This window comes from Nesoenas mayeri (genome assembly GCF_963082525.1).
Source record: "Nesoenas mayeri genome assembly, chromosome: 18".
In the NCBI taxonomy this organism is placed as follows: domain Eukaryota; kingdom Metazoa; phylum Chordata; class Aves; order Columbiformes; family Columbidae; genus Nesoenas; species Nesoenas mayeri.
This window is the reverse complement of record NC_137566.1, coordinates 12,162,876-12,177,179: the sequence shown is the minus strand read 5'-3', so window position 1 is coordinate 12,177,179 and position 14,304 is coordinate 12,162,876. Positions and strand designations below refer to the sequence as shown.

The window sequence follows — 14,304 nt, the reverse complement described above, 5'->3', positions numbered from 1 at the left end:
TTTCAAAAATGTAATGCTGAGGTCCCGGAACTGTTGTCGGGGCAGATCATTTTAATTCCCAATCTGAACGGTGCGTGTTTCCTCTGACACCATCTCGCATTGCTCGCGGCCCCCGGCGTTGCGGGGGATCCCCGCGGTTACCCCCGTGCACAGCTCTGTCTGTCCGTCTGTCCCGGCGCAGCACTCACGGACACGCCGCTCACCCCGGGAGGAGCGGCTGGAGCTGGAGGTTTGGTCAACCTGCGGGTTCCCGTTCCCCGCAGCAGAGCTGGCGGGACGCGCAGCGGCGCCGGGTCGCCGGAAGGCACCATGTTGCTCCGGCGTTTGCTGTGCCCGGGGTGCGGCTCAGGACACGCTTAATGAGGGGCAATCAACTCCCCTAACTGAGGGGCCGTGGTCCCGGGCAGCCCGGGGCAGCGGTGGGTTCCTTCGCGGGGTCATTTGCACGCGTGGCGTCGTCCACACGGATGCCGGAGCGCTGCAGCGAGGGGTGTTCTGAGCAGAGCAGTAGCAGACTGGTCTGGTCCTGGATCCACGCGTCCCTTCTGTGTTTAGATGCCTTAATGAGCCAGGCTTCTGTGGTCAGGGCTGCTGACAGGAAGGAAAAGGGGAAAATAAAATATGTGTGTAGGGAAGTGTGGTGGGAAGAGCTTTCCACAACACTCATGGCTCCTCATGTCCTGGGGACAAAGTTAGAGGAATTCAAAGAAACAAAACCGCTTGGCTGGCTATGACAAATCACAGCATTGTTACATTGCGTTTAATGTATTTTAATTGACTCTGGTTTTGTCCTCCGTTGGTTTTACAGTGCTGTCATCTGGAAGACAAAATATCGAGCTCTGCTTTCCCAGGAGAGCTGTGCTTGGATCCGCTCTGGTTCTATCTGGAAGACCAGACTTGGTGTGAACTGGATAATTATAGTGTAAATGAACCCAAGCAAGTGTAGGTTTGTGAAGTATCTTCTAAAGTGAGTAAAATAATGACCAGCTACCAATTAAGTGAGCATGAGGTGGGATCATGTGTGAAATAGCATGTGAAAATGTAGTTAAGGACTGTAGTGTGAGACGTGTACGTAGGGATCAACCTGACATCCAAAACATTAGTTCCACCACATGGAATAAGTTCTGGACTCCGAAGCAGACACTGGCATGGGGCAGATCCTCTGCTGCTCCAGCGGGGAAGGAGCCGGTCATTACAGACCCATCTTCTGTGAACCAGCCGCAAAGGAGAATGAGGACACACTGTTTGAATGGGCTTGGTGAAAACGGGGCTGCTGGGATGGGAGATTGCTGGTTTGTCCTCGCACGGTTTGTCGCGGTTCCTCTGGGCTGCGGCGCTGGGAGCCGGCCTGGGGCTCCCGTGTGCTCCGTCTGCTCCGTGCTCGTTGGGCTGGTTTGTGCGACATGACCACTTTTCTCCCCATTTGTGGAGCTGAGGGAAAACCACGTTTATCTTTGAGCCACCCAGTTATATAGAACAGTTTTATGACTATAGGAATTTAATCCTGAAAATGTGTTGCAGTCCTGGGGACTCATGTTAAGAACAGCCCATTGCAGCTGTAACCAGTATGGACTCGCTTTCCTCCTGAACTACGCTATCTTATTACCATAGATTTAAATATTTGATTTACCAAATGTTGCTGCCTGATTCTCCAGTAGTATCATATAAGACACATCACAATAGATACTGAGTTTAAAGATTATTTTAAATGGCTTTAATACAGGCAGAGGTCAGAAAAGGCAAGATAACAGCGAAAGAGGCTATGTCAAAAAGTAATTAGAGCAGGACAAATGGATTGTGCAGGCATGTCGAAGGCTGTTATTTCTGTAGGCAGTGAGTAGGAAAGGTGTTAATGTAATGTGACAGATCTGGAGCAAAAATGAGGGTGCAGGGAAAACAAATAGGAGCTGACCAATGGAATGGCTTAAATGGTGAGGTTTGCTTTAACATAATTTGATTACACATGAAAGAAATGTTTAGTGTAGTTTCTTTGAAAATCTAATTGTCTTAAATACTGCGTGTTCGATCGGTCTTTGCACCCTAAGAAGCCGTCCCCGCGCCCGGCTGCCTCGCGCTCTGCCACCCCGTGAACCGCCGGCCCGCGGCGGCACCGCGGGCGAGCAGGACAGGCGTTTCCCTGGCGTCTGCGAAACCGGCTCCTGCGCTCACGTACATCTCCCTTTGGGACCTCGTGCTGCCGCGGCGGTGGGATCCGGGACCAGGAGCTGCAGAAATGATGTGGAAATTGAGAATCTGGTTTATCTGGAGGAAACGAATAGGGTCAGGTTTAGCAGAAGGAAGACAGGAGGCGGCTGTTCCAGAGGGAGAGCGGTGTCAGTAGGAGGGGGGCAGCAAGGCAGAAGTGTCCCGGATATCCAGCCTGCTCCAACAGAACAGACAGAACAACAAGACTGAGTTTGCTGAGCCCAGGTGTTGGCAGAGTTGAGATCAGAAGCTGGGAATTCTGGTGATGTTCGTTTCTTCCACGGGATAAGCTGCTTTCTGAATGGATCTATTCTTGGCCATTTAGCAGGGGACAAAAGGGAGGCCTGTGGGTGCTGTCAGCGTGTCCCAGACGCTCCCCCGGGGCTTTGTTCCCGTTCTTGTAAGTTCTGGGGGGACACTTCTGCTCGGCTTTTCCTTTCCTTGTAAAACAAGAAACTAGCATTGCAAACTTCAGCAAGTTAAATGTAATACTCAAACAAGATTGGCAAAAAGAGACATTTTAAATAGCTACTCCCAATAACAGAAAAGCTAATTGCAGTAAAAATAAGACCAAAGGGCCACCCAGCCTGCTAGCAGGAGTTGTATGTGTCCTGATCACCTAAGGAGCATCCAGGGACGCTGACAGTGTGTCAGAGCCCATGTCTGGTGGGTGGCCAGGAGGGCTCAGAGCTCAGCCCGGAGCTGGGGTTCCGCTCCCGAGGACAGGAAAAGCTCGTTTTAAAGTCTTGGTTTGTATCGTTATCGCACTCGGCCTTCCGGTGTGATGAGGATGGCACAGCGCAGGCGCTGCGCCCCTGTGTCACTGTCAGGGCTGCGGGGCCTCTCGGGGTGACACCGCGGCGGGGCCGTCCGTCTGTCTGTCTGTCGGATGCTGCCATCTCCCGTCCAGCCGCCAGCCAGAGCCAGCCCTGCTCGGGCTGTGGCTCTGCCGCAGGTCACCGCACGACAACTGCTCCCTGTGGTGACACAGGGCCGGACAGCAGCAGTGACACAGGGCTGGACAGTGGTGACATGGGCTGAGACAGCAGCAGTGACACAGGGCTGGACAGCGGTGACACCGGCTGGGACAGCAGCAGTGACACAGGGTTGGGCAGTGGTGGAGGACAGGCGGGGACCCCATCTCAGTGCCGTGCACAGGAACACCTCAGGGGAGGACATTGCTTAAGCTCACTGTAAATCCTCAGGATTAGAAGCTGTCGACTTATTCTCTCTCTCCATAGAATCCATGCGTTTATCTTTGCTCGGAGATCCAGTCGCTTAGACCAGGCGATGCTCGTGCCTTCCTGCCCAGCACCACGTTGGTGTCACCGCCTCCCGCCCCTCTGCCGCGTCTCACCGACCAGCAAGGGCACAGGGCAGGATCTGCCCCTCGCTCCTAATGATCTAACCCAGCTAATTAACAATTGCAGTCATAACAATGTGTTCCATGAAGGTACAGAATTTGCAGCTTTAGTTCTGAAGACTTTTTCCCCTTTGTTTTGCTATCTGACCTGAATGTGAGGAAATGTCCTCTCGCTGTTTGGTTGGTTTGGTTGGACAAAGAGATTTCTGTGCCCTGGTGCTGATGGGTGCACTGGTGTTGGTGGGTGCGCAGGTGTTGGTGGGTGCGCTGGGACGTGCCCCTGGCGTGTCCTCGGAGGATGCTCGGCCCGACCATTGCCGGCTGGGCTGTGCACGCGGCGGCAGGAGGACCGAGGCGCGAGCGTGGCTGCAGCCCGGGCTCGCTGGCCCCAGCTGGGGAGCGGTGGGTGCTCAGGCACTGCAGGGAATGCGGACCCAGCCCAGGGACCTCTCCCCGTTTTCCGGAATGACATGACGCTGCGTGACCCCATCTGGGTTACCGGGGGTTCCAGTAGTCACTCCTGGAACGGGACGGAGCCATCCCCTAGGAAGGGAAGCGCTTTCTGCAAAGGGTTTAGAATGGAGCTCGATTGCCTGCTCATAGAAATGTAAAGCTTCTCCCTTTGCAATTCTCCTTTCTTGTACTTGCCCACTAGGGCAGTTAAACCATATACTCCTCATGCCTACAATCCCATTTGTTTTCCCTTTTTCCTCTCCAAGGAGCCCTCCACCTCCCCCTGCTCGTCCCCTCTCACACAGCGCGGGCGCCCCTGTTTGTCACCCAGCAGCCGCGGTCGGACACGGTCACAAGCCGCTCAGTTGACGGGGGTGGCAAACTCAGTGCCAGGCACATAAAAATGTAAATAAACAGATAAAACTGGACGTTTGATAAAAGGTTTCTTTTTGCACAACAACCTCTCAAACTAGTAAGAAGGAGGAAAATGCTTCATTTTATGTGCACCAAGAGAATACCTTCAGCAGAATTACCAGCACCATGTTCCTGGTGCGTTTAGCACTAGGGGCAGAGGAATTACCCGCATCTGTGACGGAACTGCTGTCACAACACTTCTCGGAAGTCAGGCAGATGTTTATTACCATTTTTTGCAGTTCCTTCCATAGCTTCTGTAAACAGTTTTATTTTAATTTGTTAATTGTCTCTGAACTCTCTGTACACGTAGGGAGAGGGGAGGAGTCTGGGATTTCCTTGTGCACGATCTGTTGCTTGAAATCATATGCACTTCAGCGTTCGAGCTGGGTCTGTGGCAAGCTGGGTTCCGTGGAGGCAGCTCTTGGTTTAGTGGCCTTCAGCACTGAGATGTGCTCGGTTTTGTCGTCCGCAGCTCGGACTTTGTTCGTGCCACAAAGGGGCCGATGTCTCAAACTGCGTTGACACAACAGAGCCCCGATTGTCATGAAAATGGGCAAAGCCTCGCTGGAGCCTGGAGAGCTGTGAACCGGGGGTGGGAGGGAGAGAGCTGGAGGAAGGGGCTGCCTGTCGCGGTGTCCTGGGAGACCCCGGCCTCCTGCTTCCCGTGCCTGGCCCTTATGGCCATAATGTCAAGACAATAAATCCACTGCAGGCAGCAGTGTCACTTGTCAAGTTTTTGGCAATGGTTTTGGCTTTTACTGATATAAACTGGTGTTATTCTAGAATTTTAGATGTCAGTTACAATAGCATCAGCTGTTTCTGTTTGGGGTGGGAATTGGCTGATTCAGGCTCAAAGAAGAACCAGCCACTTTGTTTTTCCTTTCACCGGGCTGGCTGTGAGGCTGTTTGGTTCAGACAACGGAATTAATCCTCCTTGTCTCTGCCTGCCCTCTGCCCATTCCTAGTTTGGCCTCTCAATTTACAGGACAGTTCCAGGTCTCTGCAATTATTTTCTTCCCTTAAGGGTTAATTATGGACAAACTGTGACCGGTATTCAATGTGAGTTTTGCTAATTTTGGAAGATTTAAGTTGTTTGGTCAATTATCCTTTTTCCTGGGCAGGTTTTGTGTATACTCACCATTGTCTGTGAATTCGCAGGGTTTGGTGTATCTCTGGTTTGAGTCCCAGCAGCAGTTATGTGCACAACTTCATGTTGGCCTGTTATCCCGAGATGAAGTTGCTTTATTTCAGCTGGCCGTGTCCACGTCGCGCCGCGGTGTTACCAGACAGCGCTCTGCATTCTGGTCACAGCTCTCCGAGGGGTGCCGGGGCGAGCCGGGCGCTCGCGGGGGATGAAGAATGCGGAGCTTTGGGAGCCGGCACAATCGCAAGCAGCTGTGTCAATAGTGCAGGGGGCACCTTGGCCATGCGCTGCGAGGCCAGCTCCTCGCGCAGCCCCGCTTGGGTAACCCCCGAAGGCAAAGAAGAGAGGTCAATCCGAAGAGCGTGTCAAGGACCAGCGCAGCGACTTTACAGAGTTACAGCGTAAGCAAACCGGAGACCTGGCCCAGTGCACGAGTGGCTGGCGACAGCTCGCTCCTGCAGAAATGCTGGGTTAAAAGTGGGATTATGAATAGGCAGAATGCCAGAAGGGTTGGGGTTGGCAGGGACCTCTGAGCCTGTCTGGCCGGCCCCCCAGCCCGAGGGCTCTGCTGGGGCAGGGTGCCCAGCCTGCAGGAGGACGCTGCTCAGCTCTGCTCTGGCGTGCACAGGGGTGTTATTTGCATTGCTGGATGTCACCAGAAAGCAATAAAATTTCAGGCTTGGGATCGAGTGAAATATGACCTCTTTTGTTGCCTCTGCGCCTTGTTTATTTTAAGTCAACCATTTCTCAGAGCATGGTTGAGCCCTGCAGTCCTCAGGATGAGGAACAGAGGCAGATCTGGCTTTTGAACTGGGTCGGTGTAGACATCTGGAGCACAGGCTGAACTGGGCATTAGCAGGAATGTTTTTGGCCATTCCCTTCAGTGCCCTGGTGTGGTGAGCTGGGGCTGGGCTTGGCCAAACCCAGCTGAGCCCTGGGACAGGTTATCTGGCATCCCTTGTTTGCAGCACACAGGAGCCGCACAGCATCCAGTGCTGAGTTCATCCCGCAGGAGGATGAAGGAGCAGAAGAACTTCATGAAAGCAGTAACTGCTGCAGGGGAACACATGGCTGTGTCTGGCAGAGCTCACCGTTACCAGGGCTGCCACTGTGGGCCCCGTTTTTGAGGCGGGTAGATCAGTTATGGATTTTTTGTTATGAAGGTTTGTGGTGCCACCCAGTTTGGAGGCAGAGATGATCTGCCTCAGGAGCACAGGCAGCATGGACTTTTTCTTATGAGAGAGAGGAATTGGGAAAAGATAAAACACCAAATACATCATGTAGTGTTTTTCATCATAATGCTGATTTCCTTGTTGGAGCTATGGCCAGTGTGATTTTAACTCCATTCTAGCACTAGTGCTGCTGGAACTGTTTCCATCAGGAAGGTGAACGCCAGCCAGTGTGGATCATACTGTTGAGTTCTGATCGTTTGACTGACCTTTGCGCTTGTCCATCACCAGCCGCCCGTGCACCAGCCCTTCCTGGCCATCGTCTCTCGGCACACGCTCGGTCCTTGTGCCACCGCTCGGTTCGGGTCCCTGGTCCACATCCCCACGCTGGTGAGTGCGGTGCGGGCAGCTCTGCCCACCGTGTGCTGCTGCCTGTGTTTGCTTGGCCGCAAAGCGGGACTCGGTCGTTAAAATGAACCATTAGGTTTTGGCCAATAGTTGTTACCTGCTTAGAGAAATCCTTTTCATACTCCCAAGGCCGTTTTTCCCTTGCCGTGCGTTCATCCCGTCCCGCAGCAGCCGCTTGTCTCGGCCGTGCGAGGAGCTCGGGGGAAAGCTCGGGAGGTTGCGGCCGCGCTGCGGGGCCGAGGGCCGCTGTCCGGGGGGCGGCGGGGGACCCGTGCGGGGCGGCCCCTTGGCGGCGGGGCCGGGGCGGGCTGGCCCGGTGACATCACGGCTCGTTAGCATAGGGCCGGCCCCGGGCCGCGGCGATGGCCGAGCCGGGCTGCCCGCGCCGCTGGCCCCGCTCCCCGCCGGGCCCGGCCATGAGGCGGCCCTGAGCGCGGCCGGGGGGATGAAGCGGGACTCGACCTGCATGGAAGGTGAGCGGGGGCGCGGGGGTGCGGGTCCGTCCCCGCGGCCGCCCCGGGGCTGCCCCGTCCCAGCGCCCGGGCCCGGGGGTGCGGGCCCGGGTTGGGGTTCGGGCTCTGCGGCGGGGCTGCGGCAGCGAAGCAGCCGGGAAGGGTCTGTCCTTGTCTTTCTTCCCGCGGCGGCTCCGCGCTGGCGGCCCCGCAGCCTTGCGCTGCGCACCGCGCTCTGCAGCTGGAAAAAACGGTATTCGTTTGGTTTGTGGCTTAATTTGTTTATATTTTAAACTTCCTAATCCCATTGACCATCTGGTAGAGCTTTTTTTAGCATTGTTAATTATTGATAGTATCGGGGTCATGTAGGCACTTGATAACGTAGCTCCATCTCTCCTGAGGCTAATACTAGTGCACAGATATTTTACAGCTTGTTTTTTCGCTGTGATTGAGGACAGTGGCAAAGCTTTCCTCAGAGTGAGGACAAAATGCTCAGGGAGAGCACACTGCATGTTTGGGTAGCACACGTTTGGAGGAGTCATTATTTTCAGCGTGCCCAGGCCCTGCCTCCTCGTAGGCAGGGACTTGTGCGGTTTGTTGTTCTAATCGTCGATTTTCTTAGTTCAGCATCATTCTCAGTCGTTGCACATCTAGACAACTTAAATGGGTCCAACATAATTATTTTTAGGCCGGCAAGTCAGCTTTTAATCTTACTGCTTTGGAACGTATCTGTTTTTAAAAAGAGTGTAAACCAGATTTAATTTGGAGCGTATGGCTGGAGCGAGGGCAGGGAACCGTGCGAAAGCCTTTTCTTAAATTGGATTAGGGAAAGCTGATCACCTGGGAGCGCGACGGGCAGCCGGGGGTGCTGCGCCAGCTGGGCCGGGGCCGGGGCTGCGGGAGCGCCGGCGGCTCCCCCGGGGCCGGGGCGCGTTTGGGCCGGGCGCTTTTGTCCCGAACTCTTTGTGCTGCAGGGAAGGATCCGGCCCCGTCCTGCCCGTCCGCACAATGGGGCGGGCGACGGGCCCTGCGGGACGGGGTGCGGGGTCCCAGCCCGCCGGGAGAGGCGGCATTTACAGATGAGGTTTTGATATGCAAATGGTGATGGGTCCGGGCCCGCGGAAGGGCAGGGTGATGGCTTTCATCAGCTGCATCTCTTGATTTATACCCACACGAAAAAAAAAAAGCAGCCGATGATTTCTGGCTTTGTTTGTTTGTTTTTGTGAGGGTTTTCTTCTCACTGAACTCTTCTTTGGCAGGAATAAAACCAGTGTGGAATGAGACTGTAAGTTTGCTATTGAATTACTGGAGAGACCAAAGCTGAGATGCACTGCCGTGTCTCAGCATTTCTCCTCTTTTCAATACTCTGTTGGTGCTTTTCAAACCGCAGCCGCACTCTGTGTCTGTCAGTACAACATCTTTTTACAGTAAGAATAAGGTTGCAGGCAACCTCTTTCTTCCCCCATCTGCCCCCCCTTTTTTTAAGGACTTGAGGAGGCTTGTCCATTTAAATTAACCTTTATCCCAGCTGGGCACACAAATGTTTTTGTTTTAGTTCACAGAGGGTTAATTCTGTTGGGGCTCACACTCTGGCTGGCCTGATCCGGAGCAGCACAATCTGCTCTTTGAGCCCGGCCTGGCCAGGCAGGACTCTGGTGCCTTCCCCACATCCAGCGAGGGGCCGGGACCCCCATGTGTGGGTGCAGGGGGAGCAGGACACCCCCGCATGTTGTGCCTGTGGGCTCGGCGGCTGCTGTCCCGGGGACAAACCACCCAACAGGAAATGTAACCCCTGTGTTCATTGATTGTAAGTTAGAGAAAAGGCCCTTAAGCAAACGCGCCTGGTTTTGGGGGTGGGCTTGTCTGGCCAATGCAGCACTCCGTGGGGAGGGGGGGCGACCCCAGTTCTTCGGACTGAATTTAACAAGGTGTTTTTCTTGAAACTAAAAATTGACCATGAAAAAAGTTAGGAAGGATGGGGGGAAAAGAAGACGTTTGCTTGTGTTTGAGGCGTCATCGGAGGTGAGTGAGATTTTGTTGGGATTAAAGTAACATGTGTGTCCCCTCCCCAAACAGCTGGGATTGAGCAGACTGAGATTTAGACACAGCTCAAGGTACCATGGGCCACGTTATCATAGGGTGAGTTAATCACCAAGCAAGTAAATGATACACAGTTGAAAAGATGTTGAATATATCAATGAATTGCAGTGCTGACTGTCATCTCTAATCTTTTATTAGCTGTATAAGGTTTTTTTAGCTGAAAAATCTCATTCTGTTGTTTAAATGGGAAGTTTTGCAGCTTTCCACGTCCTCCCTCTTGCTCTTCAGCAGGACCGGGTCCCAGCACTGTCTGCTCGGGGGGTTGTGCCTTCGCTTTTGGCCTCGCTCTAGGAAATAAAGTCTTTGTTTCTGCTCTATTATAAAGCACCTCAGTTACAACCACGCAAGCTGCCTGCGGGGCTCTCGGCCTCATTTCCAGGGTAGGGCTCTGGCCAGGAGGGATGGGTGCTGTGCCGGGAGGGATGGGTGCTGTGCCGGGAGGGAAGGGTGCCGTCCTCCTCCTCCTCCTCGCAGCGGGATGAAGGCAGCGTCCTCGGGAGCTGCTCGGCGTCCGGCGGCGGTGCCGGTGGAGCCTCGCTGAAGGCCGGACCTGTGTCCTGGTACTTTAATTTATTTGCCATGTATTTTATATGCTTATTCGTGTGCTTGAGCGTTTTCTGAATGTCTTTGCTGTGTGCTTTAGCAGGATTCAGAGGTGTTTCCTTTGGGGAATTTGTAGGAATTTAACTTTTTAAATTATCAAGACTGCTCATTTTGTGGAGGGGAAAAGCAGGTCTTAAAAATAAGTGTATTGCTTGTACCATTTGCCTTATAAAACGCAGGCAAGTGGAGATTTCTTCACTCTCTCACACCATCTTCTGTGACTCTTGTGTAACATCATAATATTCTGGGAGAATTTACATTGTATTAAAATGTGCTATGAAACCTACCATGACCTTTGAAAACAATACGTCCTTTAATGTGGCTTCGGGGAGGGGTGAGCGAGGGAGTAGCCATAAAAATCTTCAGGGTTCAAGATGAGGTTGAGATTTTTGTGAGTGCTTTTGTCGGAGCAGCAACTGTTTGATTTAGTGGCCCCCGCTACAATGGGCTGGGAGAACAAAGCCAGAATATCCCGAGTAGGAGTCGGTTAAATGTAGGACCCATCAGGAAAATTGAGGTGGGGGAGCTTCCTCAGCTCGCTCCCTCCGAAATAAAACATGTGCAAGGTATTTGGAAAAACTTACCGACTGCTTTGTTTCTTAACCTACGTTGTCGTGTGTGGCTTTTGAAAGCAGCGGAATTGGTGAGACAAGAGGTAACAGAGCCAGGGGGGCTGCTTGCTTTAAAATTGCTAAACTTTGTGTTTTGATATTCGAGTGAAATGTCAAGGTTAAGGGAGTTCGGAGCACCCCCAGTGTAAAACTGCTTGAAATGTGCCCATGTTTTACCATTTCCGCAGAGTTTGCTGGTTGTGCCCTGCGGTCCCCGCGGTCGCCTGCACAAGGCGCTTGCATTGAATAGGGTGAGAAACAGCAGAGGTCAGGATCTGGCAAACCCGGCTTGGACGTGGGGCCTGCACCGTGGTTTTAAACCCCTGAAACTCTACGACTTTGTGTAGGGAATTGTTTTTTATCTACCCATTTTGTTTGAGCAGCAGTTTGTGGGGTACGTGGGCACTTCCATCTCCAGTCCCGGGAGGTCCGTGTCTTTGTTCGCTGTGTGCCGCTGGGCTGCGGTGGGTTTGGATCTGGAAATGCACCCAATGGACAGGGAGGTGTGTGCGGCGATTGTGCCCGTGGGGCCGTTCGCAGCCCCTCGCCGCCCCCCTGCTCGCGGGAGATGGGGAGGGCGAGAGGAGGATTCTGATTCTTCTCTCTTTAGTCGTCCCGGCCTCCCATGTTCACCAGGCATGGGCCTATTCTTCCCACAACAAAAACACAGCGCCTGGAAATGAGCCTCATTTCCATCCTGGGCTGCGGGGCGAGGGGGGAGCCCCGTCCCCGCGGACACCGCCTGGGACGCCGCCGCCGTCCCGCGTCCCCTCTGCCTGTGGCCGGGTGTGCGAACCGGTGGTTTCGGGGCTCCGAGTGCCCGGGCGAGCGCGGCCGCTGCTGCTGACCCCGGGATCCCCGCGATTTATGGCGCTGCTGGTGGGAGCAGGGGGAGGGCTGGGAGTTAAGCTGGGGCTGAGCTGAGCCTTGCAGATAGAGGACTCTTGTGTCGCAGGCTAATCCCCAGACTCCTGCTCCGCATTTATCAGATCGCTGAAGGTGAGATTATGCAATTGGTGACTACAAAGTCATGTTTAGCTGCCTCCCTTCGGCGAGATGCTCCGATAGCTCCCGATCTGCGCCAGCATTCCTGTGGGGCTGTGTTAAGCACATACCTGAGGTCGCCTGTCCTGTAAAACTGGGAATGTTTTAGTGAGGTGATGACACCACAAATGTTTCTTTAGTTAAAGTTTACGTTTCCTTCATTCATCTCTTTATTTTAAGGTTTTATAACAATGGCAGTGAAACTTGCATAAAAGTGCAAATTTGCCTGCTGTGCATTAGCAAAACTTTTAAAGATTAAGATGAATTGTTTATGGTTTAAACTGCGGAGGAAACTGCCCATGAATAAGAGCAGCTGGTTTAGATTTTTATTTGACTTGTGTAACCGAAAGCTGGTTTCATTGCTGATAAATTTGGCTTGCTTATTTCTATTGGGTTTACGTGTTCTCCAGTAGTAAGAAGCTACACGCTGGTTTGTCAGGTTGCTTGGGCTTTATCAAGATTGGAGAGGACTTCACTGTGACTTCCACGTCCTGCTGCTCCAGCAGGTAAAACCAGCTTTATCTGGGAGAGCTGGTCAGAGCTAAGCGAGGAAAGCCAGGCCTGGCATTGTTGTGCTGGGGTGAGTTTGAACCAGCTCATGCTCACAAGCCAGCGCTGTCCTGGGGTTGGGGCTTTCCAGGGCCTGGCTGGTTGCACAGCACGGCTGCTCCCAGCGCTGCGCCGGCTTCTTCCTCCCTCCCTGCTCCAGCCGGGCTCTTCTTTAGAGTAATCACCTCAGGTGGTTTATCTCTCTTGAATCTGCCCGTTGGAGGTGGCATGGTTGCACCTTCATGCCAAGAAATACCAGCAGTAATGTTTTAACCAGCATCCCTGGGAAATGCGTGACAGTGAAAACCAGAAGTGTGGTTCCTGGAGCCCTGTTGCTCCAAACCAGAGCCATGTCCTTTCTGTTCCTCGGTGCCTCTGCCGTCCTTGGCCAGGGTGAGCTAGTCCTGCAGGTTTGTGTGCACCCCTCAAGGCACTGGAATAGTGCCCATCCTCAAAGCCAGCTCTGTTTGCAACATGGGGATGTTAATGGGTTAAACCCCTGGGGCGGGGAAGGCAGATTGGCCTGGCGTGTGAGGGGTTAAGCTGTTTGGCCGTGCTAAACATCTGCTGCAGGAAAAGCTGCTGGTGCAACTTGCTGGTATTATTTCCAGTGTAGCTGAGCTCTGATATGAAGCAAGGGTCAGGCCTCCCTCTGCAGATGCTGCAAGATAACGGGGATCCATCTGGGTTGTTAACTACCTGGGTCTCTTTAGCCATCGTTCAATTTTCCTTTCCCTTTGATATTCATGTCTATGGGGATCCCTGCCCGCTCTGGGGATCCCTGCCGATCCCTGCCCGCTCTGCGGATCCCTGCCGATCCCTGCCTGCTCCAGAGGTCCCTCCCTGCTCACAGGTTCTCACTGAGCTGTGCATCATCCCTGCTCGGCCTCAGAGGTGATGTTAGAGTCTTAAGATACTGAATTCAATATGACAGCTCCTGTTGCTGGGAGTCCTTCAATTTGCATTTTAGCCATCCTAAGGCCTTCCAAAGATCTGGAAAAGGACCAGGAAAATCACATCATTGTGGCTTAACTGTGCTATCATTTCTATAATAATAACGTAATTCACTGGGGTGTGGGTGGTGACTTGTGCCTTGAGGCTTTTGCTGGCGCTGCAGGAAGAAGCAAGGAGGTGAGTGGGTCCCTCTGCTTGCCCCCCGGAATACGTGAGGTTGGATGGTATTTCACGTTGGTTGGTGTCTGCCAGGCACCGTTCGTGTACCTGCAGCCCCTGGTCTGTGTGGTTGGCACAGGGCACGTCAGACCCTTGTTCCCCTCCAGGTTTCTGCCACGCTCTGCTCTGCAGACGCCTGTCCGGGCAGGCACGGGCACCGAGACTTTCCCCGTCCCCGCAGGAGAGTTTCTGATCACTCGGTGAGGACGTTTTGTTGACCACAAGCCTTTCTTCTTCTCCTCCAGATGAGCGGGTGGATCAGCGAACCTGCCTGATCTGCGGGGACAGAGCGACGGGGCTGCACTATGGGATCATCTCCTGCGAGGGCTGCAAGGGCTTCTTCAAACGCAGCATCTGCAACAAGCGGGTTTACAGATGCAGTCGGGACAAGAACTGCGTCATGTCACGCAAACAGCGCAACAGATGCCAGTACTGCCGCCTGCTCAAATGCCTCCAGATGGGGATGAACCGGAAAGGTAAAGAGAAGTGGGATTTTCCCTGGTGGACGAACCGGCTGGGCCAGTGTCAGCAGCGCAGGCGCCCCCTGCTCAGCTGCCATTTCCTAGTGCAGTTCTGCCCCTAAAATTCTTGACAAGAAAAGGTGAAACTTCAGCAC

General features: G+C 53.5%; 1 protein-coding gene across 2 annotated transcripts in view; it reads left to right on the top strand.

Annotated features, from left to right (window-relative positions):
- NR6A1 (nuclear receptor subfamily 6 group A member 1) overlaps positions 1 to 14,304 on the top strand; it is a 62,825-nt gene that overhangs the window by 36,566 nt on the left and 11,955 nt on the right. For both annotated transcript variants that reach the window (XM_080355976.1, XM_080355975.1), the window contains exon 3: positions 13,934 to 14,164. In XM_080355976.1, the coding sequence (XP_080212102.1) occupies positions 13,934 to 14,164 (231 nt within the window). The remainder of the gene's footprint in view (positions 1 to 13,933; positions 14,165 to 14,304) is intronic.